General features: G+C 49.0%; 1 protein-coding gene across 2 annotated transcripts in view; it reads left to right on the plus strand.

Moving 5' to 3' along the window:
- The window catches only part of C1H14orf132 (chromosome 1 C14orf132 homolog), a 32,590-nt gene extending 5,298 nt beyond the window's left edge, over positions 1–27,292 (plus strand). Inside the window, exons 2-3 of one of the 2 annotated variants that reach the window (XR_003377175.1) lie at positions 21,740–24,650; positions 24,705–27,292. Coding sequence is in view for 1 of the 2 variants with exons in the window: in XM_013349887.2 (XP_013205341.1) it covers positions 21,740–21,964 (225 nt within the window). In the remaining variant the exon portion in view is untranslated. Of the gene's footprint in view, positions 1–21,739 lie in introns of both variants that reach the window. The other variant, XM_013349887.2, reaches the window with a different exon arrangement.
- The last annotated feature ends 487 nt before the right edge of the window (positions 27,293–27,779 follow it).

The raw sequence follows: 27,779 nt of genomic DNA on the forward strand, positions 1-27,779 counted from the left end.
CCAGCTGGTGGTTATGCTGGGGGAGCCATATGCAGCTGCAAATATTTGACCATTTCAGACCTGACACTTGTGTGACTTAGCCTCATGGCAGAGGAGTCTGAGAAGGCTTTCTGGGTGGGGGGAGATGAGATTAACCCCTCATCTTCCCGCAGCCCACCCCACAGCATGACCTTGGCAGGTGGGAAGGCACCTGGAACAGGTACTAACCCTGGGCTATTTCTGGGAGGCAACCTGAGGGTCTAATCAATACTGGGAGATTTCCTGCCCACCCATTTTGCCTTCTCTCACCTCCAGGGCCTTAGGAGACTCACAGTAAATTTTCTTTTATATTTCGTTTTTCCACAAAGCGGGAAAACCACAAAAGACTTCTAGTCATAAGGGACACATGACTCTGTTTTCTCTTTAAAATAGAGGCCTTCTTTGTTTTGTATAAAGGAGTCTGTAGGATCATTCCAACAGATCTGTAAGAAATTAGCAGACATTTCTTGTCCAGAGAAACACCACTGCCCCAAAAATAGAATCTTGGGGAGCCAGGCAACCTGTTATTAGGACCGTTGACAGAGGCGGGAAGAGGGGCTGGAGGTTTTGGGGATGCCAGGCCTCTGCAGATGTGAGGCAGAGGAACAGAGAAGAATTGAGGTGGGAGTGAAAACTTGGTTTGGACTGATATCATCAACCTGGACCACACCTCAGCGAGTTGGATGCCAGGTGGTTTATTGTCAGCATTATTTTAAATAAATTGTTTACTTATTCTACTTTTTTGACAGTACTGGGGAGTTGAACCTAGGACCACATGTATGCTGAGCACAATAAAACCTAAGGTGCAACTACACAGAAACTCCTTGGCAAAGTCCATGCGACCTTGAGGGTGGGCTCCATGCTAAAAGACCTAGGATCTGGTGTGGTGTCTGACTGAGACAGCACAGAGGTCAGCAGGCCATAAAATACATGTGACATTTCCCCTACGGGTGGGTTCTATTAACTGGGAGCTAAAGATATAGGTTTGGGGAGGGAGAGTCTGGGGTAGACATTCTGGGGGATTTGGGTGTGGTCTGCCTCCACAGATAGCAAAAAGGTCACCAGGCCACTCACAATATTCACTCCCAGTCTTCTGGTTGGAAATAGTCAATTCTTCCTTAGAGGAGAGGCCACTGAGTGTTTCATATTCCTGGCTCCCTCGTTCTCTATGGGCTCAAGGGCTTTCGTGCTAGCAACAGCCCATGTTTTCTTAAAGCAAGAATTATCACAAAGTACAAATTATCTATTATCTCAGGTGGTTTTAACCAGAGGGCCTGTCTTCTTCAAATTCTCACTGAAAAGACCTCATAAGTCCTTGGGCATTGTCATCAGACCTCAGAAGGGGCTGTGTGTTGTTTCTTCAGGAAGGTAATGCACAATCAACAAAGGCATCAAATCTCTAGGTAGTATTTTGAAACCTAGGACTTCAGGGAGCCTAGAGAACAGGCCTGGGGGGTGGGCGTGCATTTCCAGGAAGATACTGCTTATATAACAGTTTCGTGTGCTCTGCCTTGTATCGGGCCAAGCTCTAGCTTCTGTCCTGAGATCTGGAGACCCAGGGTTGCCCCTTCCCTGCCCATTCTGTCTCCCTGAGATGTGTGTGTGTGTTATAAACCACAATACACTATTGTGTGTGTGTGTGTTATAAACCACAATACACTATTGTGTGTGTGTTATAAACCACAATACACTATTGTGTGTGTGTTATAAACCACAATACATTATTGTGCTTATGTTATAAACCATAATACACTATTGTGTTTATGTTATAAACCATAATACTTTATTACTATCTTTGCCAAAAGTCAGTCTTCTTCCATTTATTTCAGTAATAAGGGGAAGCCTTACGTGTTTCCCCCATGCACTAGTTACTCCTGGTGCCTTTCTTTCATTGGTGTAGACTCTCATTTCTTTGGGGCATCGTTTTCTTTGTGCCTGGAAGGGCGTTGGCATCTCTAGTGCTACTGAATTGCTGGATGAATTCTCTCAGCTTTTATATGTCTAGACACTCTAAGTTGTTAGTCCAATTAAAAATATGGCTTTAACTTCCTGCTTGTGTTGTTTCCAGAGAAAATCTTCTGCTCTCTGTATTTCGGTCCTCTGAGTATAGTGTCTCCTTTCCCCCTCTGGCTGCTTTTAAGATTTTTATCTTTTTCTCTGATGTTGAGCAATTTAGAGAAGCTTTACCTTTGTGTGGTTCTCATGTTTCTAGTGCTTGGGATTTCCAGATGTGTGTGCAGGAGGCTGGAGAGGGGGCTCATCGTTTGAGAGTGTGCGTTGCTCTTCCAAAGGACCCCAGTTTGGTTCCTAGCTCCCATATCTGGCCACCATTTGGCTCTGTACCTACAGATTCGACGCTCTCTTCTGGCCTCTGTGGGCACTGCAATCATATGTGCATGTATTGCCCCACAAACATGTACACGTCATCAAAAATAAAATAAATCTGAAAAGCGCCTGTGTGGGTTATAGTCTTATCACATTTGGGAGCTTTTCTGGCATTCATTCTTCATTTTTTCTGTTCTTCTTGCCTTTCGACATTCTTTCTGGTTACACAAAGCTGCCTCCAACTGGCTCACACCCATTGGCGTTCTGCTCTTTCTCTTGATGTTCCGTTTGAGTCGCTATCATTAGTACCCCTTCAGGATCGTCACCATTTTCTTTGGCCATCGTTAAACTAGTGGCAAACCCATCCAGAGTATCACCATCCCAGAGATTATGTCTCTAGACAGTAAGTTCGTGTCTTTTAAAAATTATCTTGTCTTTTCTTAACATGTTCCCACTCATTTTTAGTCTTTGGGGTGTGTTTATGGGATGCCCTTACCTCCTAGTTCAGGTTACATCTCCTTGCCTGTCTGGTCATTCTTGGTCAGATGCTAAACACTATGAGATTCTTTCCCCCCTCTTTTTCCCACCCTCTCTTCCTTTCTTTTTTAAGACAGGGTTCTTCTGTGTACTCCTGGAACTCCCTCTATAGACCAGACTAGCCTTGAACTCTGAGATTCACCTGCCTCTGCCTCCCCTAGTGCTAGGATTAAAGGTGTGTGCCACCACACCTGGCTAAGCACTGTGAATTTCACCTCATTGCATGATAAGTATTTCTGTATTCTCTAAATAGTCGTCTTTATTCTGGATGAAGACCACTCATTTGGGAGCAGCTTGGACTCTTCAGGGATTTATGATTTGCTAGGCATGACAAGGGCCATATTTAATCTGATGGTGACTATCGCGGCTAGCGAGGCCGGCCCATTCTCTCTGCTGCCCTGTGAGTTGTAAGACCCACGAAGTGGCCAATGGGAGAAGCAGGAGTGGTAGTTTAGTGTGGGTGCCAGGCACTGCTCAGGGTCATCCATTTGGTTGACTCTGTCTCAGCAGGCTGTACACATCCATGACTCACCAGCCATAGTCTCTGGGGACTGCGAGCACTCTCTGCCTGCCCCCAGGGTTCTCCGTATTCTGTCTGTCCTCAAGCCTTACTTGCTTGACATCAAAGTCCTGAAAAATTGTTTTCATATACTGAACTTGTTTTTTTCCAGTTGAGTGAATGAATTCGGTCCCAATAACTCCAACTGGGCTGGAAGCAGAATTTCTTTTTTAAAATTTTTTTTTACTGATTTTTATTGAGCTCTACATTTTTCTCTGCTCCCCTCCCTACCTCTCCCCTCCCCTTCAGCCCTCTCCCATGGTCCCCATGCTCCCAATTTACTCAGGAGATTTTGTCTTTTTCTACTTCCCACGTAGATTAGATCTATGTAAGTCTCTCCTAGGGTCCCATTGTTGTCTAGGTTCTCTGGGATTGTGATTTGTGGGCTGGTTTTCTTTGCTTTATGTTTAAAAACCACCTATGAGTGAGTACATGTGATAATTGCCTTTCTTGGTCTGGGTTACCTCACTCAATATGATGTTTTCTAGATCCATCCATTTGCCTGCAAAATTCAAGATGTCATTATTTTTTCTGCTGTGTAGTAGTCCATTGTGTAAATATACCACATTTTCCTTATCCATTCTTCAGTTGAGGGGCATTTAGGTTGTTTCCAGGTTCTGGCTATGACAAACAATGCTGCTATGAACATAGTTACATAGTTGAGCACATGTCTTTGTGGCATGGTTGAGCATTCTTTGGATATATATCCAAAAGTGGTTTTACTGGGTCTTGAGGAAGGTTGTTTCCTAATTTTCTGAGAAATCGCCACACTGATATCCAAAGGGGCTGTACCAGCTTGCACTCCCACCAGCAATGGAGAAGTATTCCCTTTACCCCACAACCTCTCCAGCATAAGTTGTCATCAGTGTTTTTGATCTTGGCCATTCTTACAGGTGTAAGATGGAATCACAGCGTTGTTTTGATTGGAAGGAGAATTTCTTAAGCCTGTGTTTTTAGCATCTGTATTTCCACCCCTCTTTTTTCCCCACTGTGGTAAAGAAATGTACACTGGATTCATTCTGAAACCTTGGACATGAATTTCTCTTCCTGAATGAAGGCAATACAACTTACGAGCTCAGATCACTGCCCTGGACAAGAGGGTCTATGTCCGTGCTGGAGAGCTAAACTCTTGTGCAGCTTGCCTGCCTTGGCCACCTGGGTTCTTCTGTGTATGTGTCCTGTGATTAGACATTCCAGAAGAGGCTGAGGGAGCTGTTGCCTGAGACCTGATGTTGAGGCTGTACTAGGAAGCCTGGAGGGATGCAGCCCAGCCGCATAGCTGGGTCTGAATCTGAGGGAGAGGGGTGATTTCCATTTTGGTGGGGCAGACGGTTCTAGAACATCTTAGAACTTGCCATCCTCCTGCCTCCACATTCAGTCTCAGCATGAGGACCCTAAAGAGCCCCTTAGAAAGAAGAAGGCAGAAGAGGAGAGCAGATGCTGCAGACTGAACATGGCTACCTCCCACTCAGCCTGTCCCCTGCTGGTCCCACGAGGAAACCCTATCTGTAGCCTCCACCCGCAGCTCTGGAAGCTGATTAGAAATGCATTAAGACTGGGCTTCTGTGCCAAGGGAGGCCTGAGAGGTGACTAATGTGTTCTACTGTCCGGTCCCCCCCTGCTGTTCTCCCTGCTTCAGCCACAGCGGCACCATTTTAGCTGCTGCCTTCTCCTCCTGATTTCCAGCCCTTCCTTCTCCCTCCTGCGGAAGTTCATCTGACCCTGCTGGGCCAATCAGTCAGCATGGAAAGCCATGAGCCATGCACATGGCCGGTCGGGAGAGCGCTGAGGAGCCAGGACCAGCTTCTCTCCAGCCTTCATCCCCTTGGCTGTTGCTCACCCCATCTCGGAGCACATGTGACGTAAAGGACACCATCAGGGAGGCAGGGACCCCGCTCTCAGGTAGAAGAAGCCAGGATAGAAAACAGAGATGACACCCTAAGGGGCGAGTCACTCCCAGTGCCTGTCTAGTGAGCACACCCATATGGGAGGAAAAAGCATCAACTCAAAGGCTTTAAGATGGTGCCCAGAGTCGTGCTGGCAGGGAGAGAGGGACCAGGAGAGTGACAGCTGACTAACGACAGTGCTGGAAGGGACATCTGAGGATCAAATACATGGGTTTTTCTGTCACAGTCTCTTCAGGTCTGGACTCTGTGGGCAGAATGGACCATGGCTGAGGGACTTGTCAAGGCTTGGATGGACGGCTGTCAAAAATGGAAGGGAGGGACACCACATCCTTCCACACAGCCCTCCTCCCTCCAGCACCATGTGCAGTCTGAGCCACCCTGTCTGGTGCTCCCTGACAGCAAGGATCTTCATTTCATACGCACCTAGCCCAGGGCCAGTCCAGGAAATGAAGTCTGGCACAGAGGTCAACCAAAGCAGAGAGGAGAGTACTAGGAAGCAGGTCGCATCCTGGTGGACCTAGAAGGCCAGCTCTTCCTACCAGCACAAAGTGTCCCACTCTGTCCCTCAGACTTCACCCTCCTAGTTCCTCGCAGTATGCTCACCGTGTGCCAGGACCTGGCATATTTGACTTTCTGTATGGCATTTTGTTACAACCTCTGGTGCATCTTGTGAGGTACACCTGGGGTGCTTCTCCGCTTACTGAGGAGAAAAGAGCCAGAAGGGTGGGGATGCCTGCCCTGGGGCCACAGCACACAGGCTCTGGGGATGTATCTGAAGAAAGGGCTGACCCTCAGAGCCTCCATGCCTGTCTGTCAGGTTGGTCACTGAGGTACACCGTGATCAACAATCTCAGCTCTCTCAGGACTGGAGAATTTCACCATCCCGAAACCAGGATGGTGCCAGCTACACTGGGATGCTCTGCCACCTGCAGAGGCCGTGTGGGGCTTTGGGAGGCCTCAGGGAAGACACAGCCTGCTGCCCCAGAGTTCCGTGCCCCTGAGAGTGCTCCCTTGAGGGGAGACTGGAGCTGCCTGCTGAGTTGGTACAACCCTAGCTACCTCGTTGATTCCTCAAATGTCTGGCAGTTGCCCAGTATGGGTCAGGTACTGTTTGAGACACTGGGGCGAAAGTTCTGAAGGACATTCCTTGGTGGCTTTATGCCCTGAGACGTGGTGACCGTCTGTGAGGTGTGGTCAGGATGAGAGCTGTCGACTCAGCCCGGTAGTTCAGCAACACTGAACGGTAGTAGAAAGAGCTCCAAAGTATTGACTTTGGCTGACTCTGTCAAGAATGCAGTCGAGGGTAAGCAGGCACCCAGCACATCACGGTCCCAGATGTGTGTAGCACATCTGGCTGCACACAGCATGACGCAGGCTCCTCTCCCCCTCCAGCCCTCAATGTGTCACCTCCCTCCACCGTCCTAGGATACCCCAATCCCAGACAAGCCCCCAACAGCCATAGGGGGCTTCACAGAGAGAGCAAAGTGTCTCTGACTTCCCCCCTCTTCAGCTTGTGGCCTGGGGGCAGGGCTGTAGGAACACAGCCAGGCCACACAGCTCACCACGCGGGTCCCCTGCAGGGAGGAGATGTGAAGGAAGTAGGATTACCTGATGAGAGTCAGAGAGCAGACGTGTCAGGAAACTTGAGCCACACCCTCACAGGGCAGATGCGGTGTGTTCCCTTTCCACACATAACTGCCTCCCTCTGAGATCCTCAGGCTAGTGAGGAAGCAGCACTGCCTGTAACCTGTGGGATCTGTACTATGAACATGGAGTTAGAAACCTGGGTGTGAATTCTAACAGCCGGTTCATCTTTACAGAGTGCTGGCCGTATCTCCTGTGCAGAATCAGTCCTTACATCATCGAGGGCGAGTAGCCCACTGTGTCTGCATCTCCAGTGATGGGGGAAGGCTCACTGCCCCTCAAAGCATGCTGAAGGCAGGTAGCTGAAGGCAGGTACCCATGCTCATCCTTCTGCTGTGCTGACAGGAAGTCCCTGAGGCGCTCCAAACTCCCGTGAGCCTGGCCACACCAAGCAGGGAGGGGATTTGTGGTCAGTTACGAGAAGCTTCAGGGCGCTGCAGTCTAAATATAGCAGCGTGACACCCGGACGCGCCTGGCAAATTGGCTGATTCAGTGAGACCTTCTTGTCTCCAGCCAGCAAATCTTCTCCCCTTCCCTCCGCCTGTCATCCTGGGTGGCAAGTCTTATCATCTCACGCATGGCAGCCTGTCCTCGACAGCCTTGGAGAGTGCCTAAGATGGGAAACAAGTCCAAGACCCAGGCTCTGCCACTTGTCACGTGGGTTGAGGTGCTGAGCCTAGGTTTCATTGTTCCACGGAACGGTTGCACCTAGCACGCGGGTGGAGAAGAGGAGCAAGCGAGATGGTGGCTGTGAAAGCACACGGTTTGCCCAGTGTGCTCGGGGCTCTGCTTTCTAACTATAGAGTAAAAAACAAAACCCCAAAATTAGGAGATGAAAAATAGCCAGCCCACAGGGTTGTACAACTGCCAGTAGGTGTAATGCTTGAGCATCACCCTGGATCCTCCCTCTGGGTCACCTCTTTTTGTGGCTTTATAAGTTGACACTGGGGTTGGACCTAAGACTCTGAGCAGGCAGGACCTGCATTCTACCATTGGGCTATATCCCTAGCTTTATAACTATCACTGCGGGTTTGTATAAAACAGGTTTCTTAGAACATGGTTATCTCAGAAAACCTATCACCTCTTTGGATCTTGCCCTGATACCCTCGTTATTGTTTTGCGGTACAATGTATTCCTCATTGGGCCGTGGGAGCCAAATTTTGTCTCATGTAGTGCTGAGACTCTGATTTATCCTGCTACACTAGTATTTTTTCCTGCATGCCTCTGTCCGGGCACGTCTTCCCGCCCGCAGCATGTGTACAGTAGATATTTTGAACCTTATCACAAATATGTCAAGAACTGAGATTGGCCTGAGACTTCCCCTGCCTGTATAACTTGAGAGATGCTGAGGAGAGATGCTGAGGAGAGATGCTGAGGAGAGATGCTGAGGAGAGATGCCAGACCTCTGGCTTGCAGTTGAAGGCCTTTCATAGCCACTGGACTCAGCAGCTGGGGCTCATGTTCACATCTGCAAATCCTCTGCGGGGTGTACAGAATGATCAAGGGACCAGCATAGCGACTCGAGCTTAGGGACTCCGCCCATGGCTGTAAACCTGCCCTTGGCTGTTCGCTGTTCTTCTATCCTATTCATTGAAGAAGGGTTCTCAATCAAACCCAGACAGAGCTCAACAATGTGGCTAATGTTGCCAGTCAGCTTGACCTGAGGATCCACCTTCTGAGGTAAAATCAGGTGGGTTACCATTCCCACTGTATATGGGTTCTGGGGATTTGAACTCCAAACCCCACACTTGCAGAGCGAGTGCCTTAACCACAGAGCCATTTCTCTAGCCTGACTGCATTGTCTTTTAAGTGGCACTTATTAGTCTTTGTGTCACCACTGTGAAACAGATGGTGCCTTTAAGATCTCAAGATCTAAAACATATAATTGCTTGACCAGAAGTTTTTTCATGTCCCAGGGAATAACTGTTCTAACCGCCCTCCTCTCTGGCTCCCCACACACCACCCTAAGGAGGCTTTGATGGGACTTGACCCTCTGACTCTCAAGGCTCAGCCCTCTGCCGTCCAGCCCTTCCGCACATTCAAAGGTCTAAAGCAAAGCTGTGAGTTCCCTATGGGGTCCCATAACTGTACGTGGGAACTGAGGACAATGTGGTAGGAATGAAAGGTTGAAAACACACAGCCACCAAAACTTAATTAAAAATCAAAGAGTAAAATGAACCCTAAAGTGGAATTGTCTAGATCAGGCTGGCCTGTGGGAAGATTGTGGGGGGTGATATTGTTAATTGATGTAAGAAAACCCAGTCCTTTGTTGGGGGGGCACTATTCCCTAGGCAAGCAGTCTAGACAGTACAAGAGAGGAGAAGGCTAGCTGAGAGCAGGCAAGGATCCGTGCATCAGCTCTCTGCTCTTGACTGTGGACACGATGTTCCTGCCTTCACTTTCCCATGGTAATCCACTGTAACCTGGAATTATGAGTCAAATAAACTCTTTACTCCCTGTCTTAGGTAGGGTTTCTATTGCTGTGCAGAGACACCATGACTACGGTAACTCCTATAAAGGGAAACATTTAATTGGGGTGACTTACAGTTCAGAGGTTTAGTCCATTGTCATCATGGTGTGGCGTGGTGGTGTGAAGGCAGACAGTGCTGGAGCAGGAGCTGAGAGTCCTGCATCTTTGATCCACAGACAACAAGAAGTGAACTGAGACACTAGGCATGGTGTGAGCATATATGAGACCTCAAAGCCCACCCCCACAGTGACACACTTCCTCCAACAAGGCCACACCTACTCCAACAAAGCCATACCTCTTAATAGTGCCAGTCCCTATGCGCTTATGGGGACCAATTACATTCAAACTACCACACTCCCCAAATTGCCTTGGACCAAGGTACTTTATCACATTAACAGATACGAAGCTGGGATGGGCAGTTTCTCAGTTTCTCAAGACCTGTTGCTGGCTAAGTGGACCAGGCTGGCTGTCCTGGCAGCCCCAGGTACCTGCCTGTCTCAACCTCCCAAGTGCGGGGATTATAGCACATGCCACCACAGCCAACTTTACACACAACTTCTGGTATTGAACTCAGTTTTTCATGTTTGCAAGGCAAGCACATTGATGCCTGTACCTTCTCACCTGTGTGTTCTTCATTGGTCAATGTGTCTGTCTACGTGTAGACAAAAATTGTGTCTAGAAAATCCCGCTAAGCTCTGCAAAAAGACAGGTGTTACAAGGTTACTCCAACCCCCTTTGTCTTAATGAGGGTTTCTACTGCTGCAACAAAACACCATGACCAATGTTGGGCTGCGGAGGTGCACGCCTTTAATCCTAGCACTCGGGAGGCAGAGGCAGGCAGAGCTCTGTGAGTTCGAGGCCAGCCTGTTCTACAAGAGCTAGTTCCAGGACAGGCTCCAAAGCTACAGAGAAACTTTGTCTCGAAAAACAAACAAACAAACAAAAAAATAAAATAAAAGAAAAAGAAAAAGAAAAAAAGAAAAACAAAAAACACCATGACCAAAAGCAAGTTGGAGAGGAAAGGTTTATTTGGCTTACACTTCCAGATCACTTCATTATTGAAGGGAAGCAGAACAGGAACTCAGACCAGGTCAGGATCCTAGAGGCAGGAGCTGATGTAGAAGCCATAAGGGCGTGCTGCTTATTGACTTGCTTGCTCAGTCTGCTTTCTTATAGAACCCAGAACCATCAGCCCAGGGACGGTACCACCCACTGTGCGCTGGGCCCTCCCCATTAATCGCTAATTAAGAAAATGTCTTATAGCCAGCTTTTATGGAGACATCTTCTTAATTGAGGCCCCCTCCTTTCAGATAACTCTAGCTTATGTCAGGTTGACATAAGACCAACCAGCACACACTCTAACGCTGATGTAGTAATTTCCTGGATCACTGATGTAATTGTGGGTTTTGTCTTTAAAAATGCTACACCCCTGAGCTTCAGCACCAAGAGGTGTTTTGGAGGTGTTATCCTACTCTTGGTCTGACCGTTATCAAAAAGACTCCTGTCCTCTTAATTAGCGTGGTTGTTGCTAATGGTCTCTCGTGGATCATTTCACAAAGGCTCAGACATCGCAGCCACCCACAGGCATCTCCACCCTGATCACCTCACCAGGGTTTTCAGCTGGGGACGAAGCATGTTTGAGGTGGGAAACCCTGCCTAGCCCCCTGAAGGCTGCTAGAATTGTGCACATGCCCACCATTCCAGGGCAGTGGCCACAACAGTCCCTCTGGGCCTCAAAAGCTGGAACTAGACCTGGCCTTTTCAGCTGAAGGCCAATGTGCCATTTTTGCTCCTGATCTGCCAAGACCACTGTTTCTTGGGGTACTTTGTGACCCAGTAGCCCTAGATGCCCTACATATTCCCTAGAATAATATAGTTTGGCTTCTAAGATGGTTTTTGTCTCCAACATGGAGAATATTCAGTGCAATGTGATTCAGGTTTGATGTTGCCATAATGCAGTGAGCTTTTATTGACTACCTGCAGTGTGCCGAAAAGTCATGGTCAAAGACAGCCATCTCTCCTGAAGGATTACCCTCAGGGTAGCTGTCAGTGTACAAAAAGAAGGACCTCAATTCCAAGAGAGGCAAATTATTCAAGCTGAGGCTTTCCAAACGTCTGGGAGCTAGGCAAGATGGGGACCAACCCATCTATTCGACTATGGCAAACAGAGGAGTCCTGATGTAGCATCAATTTGCAACCATGGGACAAAGTCAAGAGTATCCTAGCTGCGTACTCTCCCCCAGCCACGCTCAGTGCCTAGACACACACACACACACACACACACACACACACACACACACACAGCGGACAGCATGGGCTAAGAGGTTTCCTCTAATAAAGCCCTCTCTTTCTGGGGGACAAGTTGGTGGCATCCTTTGAGAGTTAACTATATTTGCTTTCCTGGAAGGTCCCTTTAACACCCTAGTCTCATGGCAAGGCCCACTGGACAAGAGGATTTGACCCACCCACAACACACCCTCATCTTCATGGCAGCATGACTTGTTCCCTGTGCTCAGTCAAGGATGGCACTTCTAGAATGTTACTGGAGACAGAGGATTCTTCTCAGGCTTCTGACCCAGATGGACATACATAAATGAAGAGTGAGCCATGTAGGGTCAGCAAGGCCCAGCCACCTCTGTGTGTCTCCTGCTCGTCTAAGTGTCCCTGCAACCACAGTTCTCCCAGGAGCTGAGATGCTGCATGCAAGAGACTAGAATGTTGGAGACGTCTTCTTGTCATTCACCAGCTCCCTGGTGTAGAATCCAAAGCATGTTGGTGGCTCGAGCTCAATAGAACTTCCCCAGGCAGGGAAAGGAAGAATGACCATCCCAAAGGATTGGATCAATGAGGCAAAGTCTGGATACATCATTATCCCAGCTCACCAGCAGCAGCACCACCACCACCATCACCATCACCGCCACCACCACCGCCGCCGCCACCACCACCACACATACTGCAAGATGCACCCACTCTCTGCTGTAGGCTCTCAATCCTGTTCCATTTCTTCCCTTCCTATACCACCCCCTCCCGACCTCCTCCAAGACAGGGTCTGTTGTTTCTCTCTTTATGCATCTGCCTTCCAGCCTGTTCTTGGCATATGGTAGATGCTCAACAAAATGTCTCTTTAGTCTATGAATGAGTGAGCAGTTGATCAGGTTCCCCACCCTTCACCTTACAGCCCTGAGACCCTGAGGCCTTGTTCTGTCCAGGGAAAGGGAATATACACCTGGTCCCATCAATGCTGCTGAATCACTCTAGAGGCTGTCTGGAACCTTTGGAGGTAGATTAGGTTTGGTTTGCAACAGCCTGAGCAGCCAGCCCCCTAAGAGACAGCCTTAGAGCCCTCATTGTCTTGTGTCTGCTCAGCAGTTGACGGTTTGAGAGACCCTCCAGAATCTTGCTGACCTTCAGAAGTAGCCACTCATGGGAGGGCAGAAGTGGCCAGGAGGTGGAGCCATCCAGCTGGTCTTGGTCATTTTTTTTCCTTGATGTTCTCAACCAGTATCTTCTAAGACAAACTGAAGCCCGGGTTTCTCCATGGCCCCCCGAGTTCTCAACTGTGGCTGTGGGCTACACCACAGAGAACAGATCTCAGGTGGTGACCAGCCACATCCAATATGCCTATCCCCAGGGCTAGTGTTCCCTTCACTATTTGTAATCAAAGATGATGGCTCCATGGAGACAGTATTTTTCTGCTGTGTGCTGAGTTACTATGGCAACAGCCTCCAAAAGGAGTCTGCTTGCTTTTTATTCTTAATTCTGCAATGTTCTCAGGTTTTCCAAAAATACCCTTATTTTCCTGGGTCCCTCTGTGGGGTTGGGTTCGTAGAGCAGGCAGCTGTCTGTATGCTGTGATGTAGCTCTCTCTGCTCCCGGCTGTCAGTTGAGCAAACAGGTTTTATTGCAGCTTTCTCTTAGCATCTCCTTCATGTATGTAGCTGTGCTGTGCACCAGGATCCAAGGAGAAATTCAACTCCAGGCTGTCTGTAAAGAGCTCAGAGTCCAGAGAAGATAGACACGCCTGTAATGTAAGTGAATGACTAATTATAGTAAGTAAGATAATAATAAAAGTGCAGGCATGTGCAATGCAATCAATCCTTGGGCCTCCGCAGAGGTTTCTTTGTGTCGGGCTCTGACAGGGAAAGCTGTGAACTTGGGGTAGGAGACAGAGGTTAGAAGTTGGCCAGTTTGCAGCTCTGTTTTTTTTTTTTTGGTTTTTCGAGACCGGGTTTCTCTGTGGTTTTGGAGCCTGTCCTGGAACTAGCTCTTGTAGACCAAGCAGCTCTGGTTTTGATCAGTTCCTTATATGCTGTGTATTCTCAGGAAAGTGACCGTGCCTCACTGAGTACAGGATCTGCCTCATGCTGGGCTGTTGTGAACAGATGGTACAGTACCCAGGCGCAGGGTAGCTCTTCCATGGGAGACCCTGCTCACCCACTACCAAGCTCCTGGAACAGTCAGGACAGGCTCGGTAGGGTGACTTAGAGTGACGACGGGTGTCTGCAGAGGGCCACTGGCAGTGGTGTGGCAAATGATGTTGGGTTTCGGGGGAGGTAAGAGAGCAGAGGGTTCTGTGCTAAAGCTGGGGCCCCGGTTCATTGATCTCTGGGCTCTGATGGGACCCCATGGAAGTCACCACTGAGCAATGATAGCTTGAGGGTTTGGTGCTGCTGAGGGAGGCAGGAAAACAGACAAGGCCTGTGTCCTCAGTACAGAAGCTTGCGTCCCCATGTCGCCATCCCTGGCCACATTTGGGTACTGCAGTCTGACTTCTGAATGCCCCCACCCGCTGAGATCCCCTCTGAAGGAGAAAAGTGTCTCTGTCCCTGTGAGGTTAGGACTAAGAGGTTACAGTGGCTGCCAAGGTGACAGATTGCTTGCAGTAGCCCTGGGGATGGTGGTGGGCTTCCTGGTTAATTGCTCATGAGCTATGTAAGCTCAGGGAAGTCATTGTACTTCCCTGAGTCTCGACTCTTTCGCCTTTCATTTGTGCCTTAGTTTCCCCACCTGGAAAACAGGGATGCCAGCCCTTTCTCATGGGCGGGACTGTGACAAAATACCCTCAGGTTGTAAAGGTCCCAGCCCCCACCTGGCCTGGAGCAAACTCTGAGGAAATGTTTCTCATGTTTTCCTTTCACACGCTTTGTTTTACATGGAAAACTGCAGCGTGGGTGCTAGGCAACGCGGGGGGGGGGGGGGGGGGGAACGCGGGGGGGGGGGGGGCAGGTTCTGCTGGAAGGCAGCAGATTTTTCCGTTAGCTGCCTCTCTGTGAAAGAACCACGCGGGAAAGGTCACCCAGCATCTCTGGGGGAGTCTTCAGATCTGCAGCCATTAGCTTTTCTCCAGTCACCTCCAGAGTTCGGCAGGGAGGGAGTTGATAAAGCAGAATGTCACCCTACTGCCGGGGTAGTCCGGCTAGATGGAGCCCCACTCCAGGAGCAGGAGCTGCAGTTGGTGCTGAGTCAGGCATCATCCCACCCCACCCCCATCACTCCAGCCACCCCATGGGATGCCACCCGCAAGTTCATCTCTCACCACATGCGCTTCCTATTGTTCTTTCTTGGAGATCCCGTTCCTCCACCATCAACCCTGGTTGGGCTGGTCCTATAGTCTGTACCCAGCCATTTACTTTCTAAGCAGAAAATGCCCACTCACCTGGGCATTCCTGAAACCCAGCCTGGTCTTCCTGGACCCTATTCTTGTCACTACCTAGTTCTCCTTCTGAGCCAATGGACACCGGGAGAAACCTGTAGCATACAAAACACAGGCCATGCTTATAGACTGTGGGGGAGGAGGGAAGGGGACAAAGGAGACACTTGGATCTACAACAGACCCTACTTAAACTGTATCGCAAAGCTTTGTTTTTATGCTTATTTTTGAAACAGATGAATCAGTTCTGACCATAGGAAAACCCCTAGTCATTGCATGAGGCTTGGGGAAAGAAAGAGCGCTTTAAGGCATTTCTAACCTATGACCTAATGCGGGATGCGTATGCATGTGTGTGTGCATGCCTGTGTGTGCATGTGCACTGTTATGAGAGCAGAACACTCGGGTGTTAAGAAGATGGCTGAAACCAATGCTCTGTCACCTGACCCTGTGTCAGCACTCCTGTGCATGGAGCCATCTGTGACTGTATTCCAGTCTGCCTTTTGTATCCGTTAAGAGTCAAGCTGTAGATCAAGCCTTTAACACAGGATCTTTGAAGGATGCTTAGGACCCAGGCCATGATGGCATCACTGACACCTTTCCTGCCCTCTTGTTACAGAGTTAGCCTTCAGTGTCTGCTGAGTCATAAGGACGATGAGGTCACTGAGTCACGCAAACCTCGGTGTTTAAACGATAGATTCTGTGAGAATTTAGCGGGGAGAGAAATTAGCTGTGTATTCATTCTGCCTGGAGGCTTGTCAGGAATTCTCTGGTGAACTAGGTCACCCAAGATGCCACAGATGGTATGCATCTGAAGGGACGCACCTGAGATTGTAAACAGGTACCTTGGTACCTGTCATCAGTGTCACAGCCTTAGGCCAGTCAGAGGGAGCAGAGAGAAACCTAGGGCTGAATCCCTGTGGAAGGTGAATGTCAGATAAACAGTAACTTCTAGATATGTCCACTGTAGTACTGGAGTTACAAGATGTCTTAGTTAGGGTTTCTGTTGCTGCAAAGAGACACCATGAACACAGCAACTCTTATAAAGGAAAATTGGGTGGCTTACAGTTCAGAGGTTCGGTCTATTATCATCATGTGGGACACGGCAGTGTTCGGGCACACATGTCCTATGTCTTTCAGGCAACAGGTAGTGGTCTGAGCCACTGGAGGTATCTTGAGCATATATGAGACCTCAAATCCCGCCTCCACCGTGACATGCTTCCTCCAAGACCACACCCACTCCAGAAGGCCACACCTCCTAATGGTGCCACTCCCTTTGGGGGCCATTTTCTTTCAGACCACCACAGTTGGGGATATAGCTGTCAGTAAGATGCCTGCTGTGTACTCATGAAGACCTGAGTTTGAGCCCCAGAACCCACATAAAAGCTGAGCATATACCTACACATGTACTCCCAGTCCTGATGGAACAGAGACAGGGACATCTCAGGGCTCTCTGCCAACCTAAAAGCTCCAGGCCAATGAGAAACTTTGTATCAAAAACAAGGTGGACGGAGCCTGAGCAGGGACACCCAAGGTTGACCTCTGCCCTCCGCATGCATGAGCATCCACACAATCACATATCTCTGTAGCAAGATAGAGTCCTCTGGGTGTATAGCTGGATCCTGAGGTAGATCAATTCCAGCTTCCTGAGGAACCTCCAACACCAGTTTCATTAGTGGCTGCATAAATTTGCACTCCCAACAGCAATGAATAGGTGTCCCCTTTCCCCACATCTCACCAGCATGAGCTAATATATATATATAATATTTGGTTTATTGATCTTGGCCATTCTGATTGGGGTAGATGAAATCTCAAATTAGTTTTAATTTCCCTGATGACAAAGGATATTGGACATTTCTTTAAGTGTTTCTCGGCCATTTGTATTTCATCTTTTGAGGACTCTACTTAGTTTTGTACCCATCTTTATTTGAATTTTTTTGGTGTCCAGTATGTGTGTGTGTGTGTATATATATATATATATACATTCATTCATTCATTCATTCATTCATTCCTAGATACCACATGGCAGCTCACAACTGTTTGCAACTTTAGTTCCAGGAGATCCAGCTGTAGTGCCCTCTTCTGGCCTCCATGAGCACTGCATGCACAAACATACAGAAACCCATAGAGGAGTGTGCAAAACTGTGCTTAGCGTCATAGAAAAGAAGAGAGGGAGGGCAGGGGGGAGGGAGGGAAGGAGAGAAAGGAAGGAAAGAAGGAAGGAATCAGGCAAAAGAGGAAATTCCTAACTAGGAAAAAGAGTGGTAGGGGAAGAGTGGTACCGTGGCTTGTGTTTGCAATAGAGTGTTACACAAAGCAGCTGCTGCAATGTATCCCTGTGATCCCAGCTACTCAGGAAGCCAAAGCAGCAAGGCCACAAATTTAAAGGCCTGCCTAGGCAACTTAGTGAGTCCGTGTGTGTGTGTGTGTGTGTGTGTGTGTGTGTGTGTGGTTATTGTTATTGTTGTTCTCTGACCTCCACATGGCACGGCATGCATACACTCACCCACCCCATACACTGAGTAAATGTAAGTGAACCTGAAAGTCGTCTCTCTGTGAAGGGGACGCTAACGTTTGGGTTCGTTTCCAACTCTCTCTTCTCTTCTGTGCAGAGGGACCTTGATTTTTCTGTCTGAAAAGGCAGGTGTGTCACTACCCTTTTCTTGGTAGCTCCACACCTCTTCCTTTACTCTGTCCCTACTTCTAACCTTACCTAAGACAGACACAGAGAGACAACTAAGGGTCGTCATCTTAGTGACTTCTTAGGCATGTGACAGAACACCATGACCAAGGCAACTTATAAAAGGAAACTTTTGCCGGGCGGTGGTGGTGCACGCCTTTAATCCCAGCACTTGGGAGGCAGAGGCAGGCGGATCTCTGTGAGTTCGAGGCCAGCCTGGTCTACAAGAGCTAGTTCCAGGCAGGACAGGAACCAAAAGCTACGGAGAAACCCTGTCTCAAAAATCCAAAAACAAAACAAACAAACAAAAAAAACCAGGAAACCTTTGATTTGGGGCTAACCACCTCAGAAGGCCCATGACCATCACGGCAGGGAGCATGGGAGGAGGTAGCATGGTGCTGGAGCAGCAGCTCATATTCTCATCTGCAAGTAGGAGGCAGAAAGAGCTAACTAGGAATGGCACGTGTCTTTTGAAACCTCAGAGCCCACCGCTAGTGACACACCTCCTCCAACAAGGCCACACCTCCTCATCCTTCCCAAACAGTTCCACCAGCTGAAGAAACAAATACTCAAACATGTAAGCCTCTGGTGGCCTCTCATTCAAACCACCATAGACACCAGTTTTCCTCCCCCAAAGTCAAAGCTGAATGGTCTCATGGGAAATCCTCACTCCTAGTTGTAAGTGTTTGGAGGAATGATGCATAGGGAGAGCCCTGGTAACAGCAAGCAGGCACAGGGCAAGACTGTTTAAATCCTAAGGTAGATGGGGAAAATGCCATCAAATGCTGCTCCTTGTTTGCACAAGAGTGTCTTATAAAAACTCCGTGACACTTTACAAAACTGCACATCTGGACACCCTTGGATGATCTCATAGGTCCGGTGTCGTGAGAGCCATGCCGTCATTGAATGTAGGGACCATCCAGGTGTGTGACCTGAACATTAGACTTGTGGCGTGCTGCAGGCCAGGCACAGAGGTCTTCCTTGCATTCCCACATTCCGTAGGCTTCTCTTCTGGAAGCGTCGGGAGGTTTTCCCCCCACTGAGAAGCTCTTCTGTGCTGAAGGAAAGTCTTAATACATGGACTACAATCGTCCACAGGCCAGTGAGCGTTTCCTTTCTCCCTCGTGTGTGACAGTGAGCTGCAACCGAAGTTCTGGAATGCTAAAAGCAGTGCAGAGATGTCACTCCTTCTCGCCTGTACACACACTGAACATAACCGTCCTTCTTAGATGGTTGCTCATGTAAAGCTTGCCTCTTCTTTGCTGGTAGGGCTCAACTCCATCCTTTTCTCCTGTGATCCTAGTTCATGTGGCATCAGGGGTGGTGCTGGGCAAGAATCTGTACTCAGTCACCCCGCTTTGACACTTAACACTAGGGGCACTGGAGCTGTGGAGGCTGATCCACTAACAGTGACACTCTCACATCTTGGGAGGATCCCTCCAAAGAACATGTGGTCTTCACTCCCACAACTACACAACCATCCACCACGGGGTCCGTCTTCTCCACTCGCTGTTCTGAACCCTGAAGATTGTCTAGTACCTTTCCCTCAGAGGTCTGGACAGTTTTCCCCTTTACTACAGAAAGGAACGAGGCATCACACGCACATATGTACACACGAGTGCTCAGGCGTGCGTGTGCACAATCACACCCACACACTCACACGTGCACACCTCACCTGCTGCTCCTTCCTTCACTTGAACCGAGTTTGTAAAAGCTTTGCAGGCTCTGTAAATGCCTTTTTTTCATTAAGTAAAAGATGCCACTCTAATTCCCAAACTGAAGACAAACCATGCTGCAATCTTCCTGCCAGAAGTGTGGCCGCCAAGAGCCATTCATCCCATGAGTCTATAGATGAGTCATCTTCCTGACAGTGACAATTGTCCCCAGCAGCTTATCTTGCCAAAAGTCTGTTACTTTGAATGAATTCAGACAACTGGAGTTAAAGGCGTCCTTTAAAGGGACTCTCCCTGTCTCTATTCCAACCAACTCATCTATCAAGATGAGTTTTCCTCCAACTTAGCAGCAACCTGGAATTTCATTTGACACACAGCACAAACATCGTTAGATCTGGATGCCGCAATGAAAGCCACATTCCCTGCCCCCGAATCCAAAACTGGAAGTGCAAGAGGGTCTTCAAATGGAAGCTCGCACACTCTTATATGAGCCCCATCGGGGAGCGAAATGAACTGTTTCTTGAGAGCCTGGGCCAGCAGGGATATGCTTAGCTGATTGTCAGTTGTCGTGGCTGTGGGAACTTGCCCGCAAATCATTACAATGCTTGCTATACTCGAGAAAGATAATGTCTCTGTCACCCACTTCTTTGTGATTTCCGAGAGCATATAAACAAAATCTGGTAGGTATTCCAAACCATGTAACCTGACTCTGAAAGCTTTAGGGTACAACTTTATTTGTGCAAATCAGCCCCAATAAAACCATACCAAGATTGTCAGCCTCTCCTGCCCAACCAGTGGAGGACAGTGACAGACTGGCAACGGTGCTGGTTTGGTACATGCAGAAGGTGGTTTGGTCATGCTGCCATCAGAGTGAGGGACCATTAAGGGCTGTGGGGTTATTTTGCAGTTTTATGGCCCACAATGATGCTCAAAAGCTTTTCAAGGGCTTTGTACTTCATGGTCATTCTTCTAGCTCTGTGTCAAGCTGCAGGGGAGGTTAGTTCCAGTTCTGGAGGCTGATGCATAAGTTTCAGCACATGGATGTGAAGGGGAAGCTTTTCTTGTCTGTGCTGAAGAATGGGAAGACTTGGGAGGGAAGGCAGCCAGACTCCAGCATCTTCACATGGAGCTTGGATCCTCAGCACCTCCTCCCACACCCACAACACGGAGACCTCAGTGTTCTAACTCCAGAGCTGTCCTGTGCCTACCCTGAGAGACACTGAGGGTTGAGCCCATTTTTTTAATTCAACAGGTCCCTCTAAATGCTTACAAACCTCCCTCAAGCATCCACTAGAACATTCTGGAAGCCCGCAGGGTACAAGCAGCACATTGGGTATCCCCAGCCCAGAAGCTGTGATGTATATGGGGGGATCTTCTAAAATGGGGGTTTGATGGACTTTTAAGTTCAGAACTAGAAGCCGGGCGGTGGTGGTGCACGCCTTTAATCCCAGCACTAGGGAGGCAGAGGCAGGCGGATCTCTGTGAGTTCTAGGCCAGCCTGGTCTACAAGAGCTAGTTCCAGGACATGAACCAAAGCTACAGAGAAACCCTGTCTCGAAAAACTAAAAAAAAAAAAAAATTCAAAACTAGAAACTGGCATGTTAACCCACTTCCCTTTCTTCTCTCTCATAGAAAAAAAGAAAATAAAAAATTAACAAAATGTTAACTAAATAAATAGGGGGTGGTTTGCAGTTTTCCCTGCCATTCTCTTATTACTGCTTTTGATTTATCTTTTTTATTCTTTGTATTTTGATAAAGCTGTTTTGCTCCTGGTTCATTTCCTTTGGCTGCCTAAAGGCTAGCCCAGAAGGCATGAGCCACCATCCCTAGCCTAAGATGTATTCTCATTTAAAATTAGAATAGAAACAAAGGTGTTGGGCAGCCCATGAGGGTTTGGAAGGGCCTGGCACAAGGGTGGGGGGGGGTGGGAGCTTGTGGAGTGAGACCCATCAAGCGTTGTGTATAAACCAGGCTCAGGGGTGTCTGCCGTAAAGCTTGACGCATATGCTCAGGGGTTGTGGTTGGTTTGGTTTGGTTTGGGTTTGTGCTGGCTTAGAATTCACTATGTAGCCCAAGCTGGCCTTCAACTGTGATCTTCCTGCTTCGGCTCCCACGTGTCAGGATTGCAGGCATGTACACAGCCCACTGGAATACTCAATTTTATGTGTGTTCATGTCGTGTGAATCATACTTCCTTGTGGGCCCATTGGGTTGGTCCCTTCTGGGAATGCGTGGTCTCTGCTGGACAGGCCTGGTTCATTCTGCTCCTTCTTCTTACAGTTGCCCATGATGGGAGGAGCGTTCATGGACTCACCCAACGAGGACTTCAGCACCGAATACTCCCTGTTTAGCTCCCCTGCCAACATCCATGCGACCTCTAATGGCCACGGCCAGCCAGAGGAGTCTCCCCGCTCCTCCAACGACGCTGTTCTGCTATGGATTGCCATCATAGCAACACTGGGGAACATAGTGGTGGTAGGGGTGGTGTATGCCTTTACCTTCTGAAGGCACTGGGATGCTGAAGCTGTGGGGAAGCCCTTCATGCACTGGACTCACCCAGCAAGGCTGTCTACGTGGCTCCATCTTGCTCCCAGCCACTGGAGATGCACCTGTTTTCTAGACCTAGGCTGGAACAGCCTCCGGAGGGGCAGCCACCCCGCATCTGTAATTATCTCCAGGCAGTTCCGATTTAGAATATCCTGGGTTGTGGCTGAGCTCATTCAGAAAGCCTTGAAGTTGGTGCTTCCAGCCCCTAACAAGTTGATGGGTTAAAACCTCCCAACAGCAGGCTGAACAGTTTTTGAATTTTCAGTCGGTCCCAGAGCACAAGACCAAGGTTGAGCATCCTATTAGGTTTTAAAAAAAATGTAGAGCTGGTTTGGTGATGCTTCCCTAGCAGTAAATTGTCACGTGTGTGTTGTGTTTCCTGCAGACTTACTGAACCCAGTGTGTGGGGGCTGGGATAAGAAGAACTTTCACAAGTTAGGATTCCCACCTTTTCATTTTATGTTCCACCGCTTGGAATATTGATGGTGATGTTGTAGGGTAACAGAATGCTGTGAAACTGACTCATAAACAGTGCTTTGTGACCAGACACTTGGGCCCTTGCAGGACCCAAGTGCATCAGAAAACCCAGGGACTGGGATGAAGTTTCTGATCTTTTCAAAACAAGCAGAAGATGCCTTCAAAATTTAGATCCCCAGACAACTAACCCTTCACTGCCCAAGCAAAATCACCATCTCTTCTTTGAGGATTCATAAAAATGAGTTAGTCATGTCCCTTCATCATTGTACAGATTTCATGGAGAGGGACACGATGATCGTGTAGTTAGAGAATGGTGGAGTCAGAGCAGCAAGGCATTTCCTAATCTGGCTGAGTCTGGTCTCCACCCTAGCCAAGCTCTCTAGCGAGTGTATCCCCACCTAAGCAGTAGAGGCAGAGACGGGATCCCTGGGAGGTCATCCATGTCTGTGTTGTAAGATGGTGTAGATATTGCGGCCTCCCTTACAGGTCTGACTCCCCACATCTATCGCTGTACCCAGCATACTTGCAAATGCTTTGGCCCCAGGGGAAGCTGTTAGGACTGAGAACTGGTCTGCCCTCCATAGCCAAGAAGTGGGAGTGTAGAGTGTCTGCTGAGATGCCCAGGATCACCCACAGGGCAGGATGCTGGGCTGGTAGTTAGCTGGAAGTTGCTGGATGTTTGCTCTGGCTTCCACTTCTCCAGCAGGACCCTCCTCATCATACCCCCGAGTCTTTTCCTAGAGCAAGGGGAGGCCGTCCACCTCATGAGAGAACCCAGGTCAGGGATGAGGGCAGAAGTGTACTGTGGTGTCTTTATGAGGCACCTCTGTCCCAGTGCTGTCTGATTTACTGCAGGGGAGTAGCAGCTGGTGGTCCATCCCCTGCCTTGTCTCCATGGAAACAACAGGTTGAGAAACAACAGGATCTGTGCCTGCTGTGATGAGAGAGAAAGGAACAGAAAAGATAAAGACAGCTTCTAGCCTTGTAAAGTATTGGCTTACACACACACACACACACACACACAGTTAAACCCATGCCAGTGTCTCTCTCCTGTGTCAGAGCCACAGATGGTCACAAGCATTAGAAACCCCTTTTGCCCATATGACATCAGCTGGTCCCTTTCCATCCTTCTGTCTCCTGCAGTTTCCTCTCTGAACTTCCTCACTACACAGAACAGCGAGGAGTAAATGACAGGTTCCGCCAGAGCAGCCGAAGTGAACCTCCTGGCTTGGTCATCAGGAACGGAGCAAACAGGCTGCCTGAGCTCAGTGCTTGAGCGCTGCGAGCAGGCACGGTGCTAGATCTCCATGCATAGCCTTCGTCCCTGTGTCCCCTCACAGCACAGCGCCTGAGTGCCTGGGAGGGAAGCCAGGAACTCAGCACAATGGAGTTAACACAGTATAGACGTGAGGACCTGGGATTGGAACCTGGGATGCTAGGCTCTGCAGCTAGCCCTCTCTGAGGCAGGACACTGCCTTTTGAGGCTGACAGCACCATGGAGGGACATTTGAACTGGTCTTGAATCCTCAGAAGGTGTTTCCCAAAGTGTCACAGTCTGGGCCATCCATGGCTGTCAGATCATCAGAATGGGGCTGCCTCAACTTCTCCTAGACCTGAGGTGTGGTCCTTCCCCCACCTGGGTAAGACTGACCTCGTGTCTCCACACTTGTCTCCAAGGAGGGTCCCTGAGGTAGGGTTTCTGGGGTGTGTGTAGAAAGGGTCCCCAATAAGGTATGCATGCCCTAAAAAGCTGCACAATAGGAGTGCTCCAGTGGACATCCCTGAGGTCAGAGTGTGGGGCTTGCCTGTGTGGCAAGTTGACTTAAGCTGGGGTACAGTCTTTCTGTGAGCCTCGAAGCTCTCCAGAGCAGGGAATGTGGACCTTCCTTGGGATCCCATTGACTTTTCCCTGGAGAAGGTGGGCCCCAGAGCCTCCTTAATTTGACAGGAAGGACCTGGCCTTCCGTGTAGCTGGCCCTTGGAGAAGAAGTACTGCATTTGCTGGGATGTTCCGTGGTTCATTAAACCTAATTAGAGAGACTAATGAATCCTTTACCCTACCCTACCCAAAGCAAGCACTATCCTTCCTGGCTTGAGTTTCTAGAGTCCTGGGGAGCAGGAAAGGGAGCAGCTCAGTGCCACACAGAGAGGCCAGCATCTTGTCCTGGTTTGGATGTCTGCCAGCCCACCTTAGCATGCTCGGGATCTGTCTGGGAGCCAGAGCCATTCGGCTGCTTGTGTGCTCTTGGCACTCTGGTCCTCTCTTGCAGAAGCGTAGCCTCCCTTTGGGATCAGTGCGTAGCGAAGTGGCTCATCTCTCCTGCTGCCTGTCCCACTGACCGTTCATTACTTCCCAAGTCAGGGCCAAAGGAGCCTGGGAGGAGTCTGGGTGGAGCAGCCAGAGACCGAATGGCACATGTATACCTGTTCCAAGTCTCCCTAACTTCCATCTCCAATGACCACTCAGTGCAAGATACGGAGGAGAGGGTTCCGAGCTGGCATTGAGAGCCCTGAGGTGCAGACAGAGGTGGGTCCCCTCTAAGAAACCCAGGGCAGTGAAATTATGAGCCCCGGGTATTCCCTGTACCTCCTGATATCAGAGTATGAGCAAGAAGTGTCATGGAGGAGAGAGTGAACCATACAAACCACAGGACTAAGGGCGATGCACAGTATTATCAGGTGACAAAACCCTGTCACCTGTCAAGACAGATGGGGCTACATATGCTGCAAGTCTGAATCCTTTGTCCTGGCTCACTGTGTATGTCACCTGTGGGTTTTGATAGGGAGTAAAACCAGAGGGCTCAGTTGGTAAAGTGGGAGGACCCGAGTTCAGATTCCCTAGAATCCCCATTAAAATAAAAGGTCTGGGCATAGTGGTGCGTGCCTATAATCCCAGCACTGGAGCGTGGAGCAAGGCAGGTTCATGGGGCTCACTGGCCAGCTATTCTAACCAAAAAGTTCAGGTTCTTTGACAGACCCTGTTTTTTGAGTTTTGTTTTTGCTTGTTAAAGCTGGGGTAGGTTAGTGATTGAGGAGGAACCTGATGTTAACCTCTGGCCTCGACAGGCAACTGCATGAACATGTGTGCACACATATACACATAGACAAGGTAGAGGAGGGCAGCAGAGAGGAGAACCAGAGGGCACAGACCTTGGGTAGACGGTATAGGTGCACCTTGCCCAGGACAACCTGGCACAGTGGTACCCTTGTGCCTGCCTAGGTCAAAGCATTGAGAAGTCATAGTCCCAGCCTCTGGTTCTTCTTCCAGCCAGTTCTGCCTCCAAAGGGTTCAGACCTGCTTTTCTGTGGGTTAGACCCTATGTATGCTCAGTGTGCAGGGAGCGTTGTGCTTTGGCCACAGGGCACTACAGAGCCCTGTTTCTACATGAAGCCCTCTGTCTGCTGGAGTAGCCCAAGTTGCTGTGTCTGCCTCCTGGATTCTTTCTTCATTCTCTAGACTTGCATGCTGTATGTGGCCACGTGTGACTGAGCCTAACTGTGTATCCCATCCAACACAAAATCATACACTTAAAATGTTATGAGGTTTTTGTCTTTTGTAACCCAGTTATCCAGTATGGGGTGAAAACTTTCCAATTGACATCACTGTGTTGAAATGTCCAAGAGCTGGACCTGAGAATCACTGCTTTGTATGTCACAGTATGTTCTGTTCCACCCGTAGTTCTGGGTGGAGGCTTACAGAGAGAGCATGGAAGCTCAACCTCTAGTGGACCTGGGGACATTGCCAGGTGGGGCTGCTCAACAGATGGAGTCTTGTCCCCAGAGTGCCCAACCACAGAATTCCCATGGTTCTACATTTCAGGCACCCTGTCTCCCTGAGGGACATTTGGCAATGCCTAGAGACCATTCTTGTCACAATTTATGGAGGAGTGGGGACCTACTGGCATCCGGTGAGTGCAGGCCAGAGGTGCCGCTTATCCACACACAAGACAGACCCATGGCCAATGCTATCCAGCCCCCAAATGCCAACAGTGCCGAAGATGGGAGAGCCTATTTAGACATCCAAAGCAATGGAAAGTTCTCAAAAGCTCCAATGTCCATGGATCATCCACAAGTCCCCTCGTGGATCAGAGCAGATCAAAGCAGAGATCACCATGACTGCCCCAAGTTGAGAAAACTCCAGGGGCGGGACTGGACCTTAGAAGCCTGCGTGACTGTGTTCCTTTGGGAAGACCCCTACCTGTGTGGAGACAACCCCACAATATGGCCAGAATGCTGAGGCTGATCTTGTCCCCGACCAGTGACTGTGTCCAGGACCATCAGTGTCTGACCCTCACAAGTGCGCCTGAGAAGCTCAGTTGGTGGAGAGATTCTGCTGGGGACAGGGAGGCTGGGGAACAGGAACAGCCATCAGAAAATTCAGGTGTCTTTTCTCATCCTCTCCGCGTCCTCCAGCCCTGCTCCCCAAAGCTGCAGGCATACTAATTCTTTCTACTGTCTAAATTCTCCTGGAATTCTTATTCATCACCTGCCACCCACAGGTTCCTGTTCTTTGCGTGGTGAGCATTGGCTGAGCTTCTGTGTTTTGTAATATTTTCCTGGACAGCTTATAAACACGTGTATGCGACGTGAAGTTATTTTAACTATTGTTCCAGGTCCCCCCCGCCCCCCGCGCCCAGGTGCTCAGTTCCTCCATCTGTCGCTGGCTTCTACTGCAGTGGGAAGGCTCCTTGCTCTTATAGGACTTCAGTGTGCTCTTTAGTGAAGGTGTGGCTAGGTAACACTCCCTGTTAGCTTTCCTTCTATGGTTGTCATTTTCTATTATAATAAACAGAACAGAAGTTTAACTCTGTCTGGCTCTTGTCTGCTTGTCTTTGAAAGCCACAGCTCCAGGGTCCACTGAGGTAAGATAGGTTCCTTCCTTCCCTGCTCCCATCTGAGCTCAGTTCACTGCCACATCTGAGATAAAAAGGCAAAGGCTGTATATGGCCACTCATTGGTTCTTCTGACTCCTGCCCCACCTTCTGAAAGCAAAGTTTATCTCCCTCAACTTTCCACCTTCGGGACCTACACTGTCTCCCATGTATGGAAGTACCCAGCAGATAGATATTCAGGGAGTGAATTGAATGAATGAATGAATGAATGATGCCCGAATATTATATTATATTCGGCTTATTATATTATATATGGCTTAGTACATTGCCAAGGAACACCAAGTGTGCAACTGTAGTGGTGTTCATATATTCACTAGTCACAGAAACACCAGAAAACATCAGGAGTAGTGACTTATACCTGTAGTCAGCAGCAGTAAGGAGTCTGAGGCAGGAGGATCACCATA

The sequence above is a fragment of the Microtus ochrogaster genome, chromosome 1, assembly GCF_000317375.1.
Source record: "Microtus ochrogaster isolate Prairie Vole_2 chromosome 1, MicOch1.0, whole genome shotgun sequence".
NCBI classification, from domain to species: Eukaryota; Metazoa; Chordata; class Mammalia; order Rodentia; family Cricetidae; genus Microtus; species Microtus ochrogaster.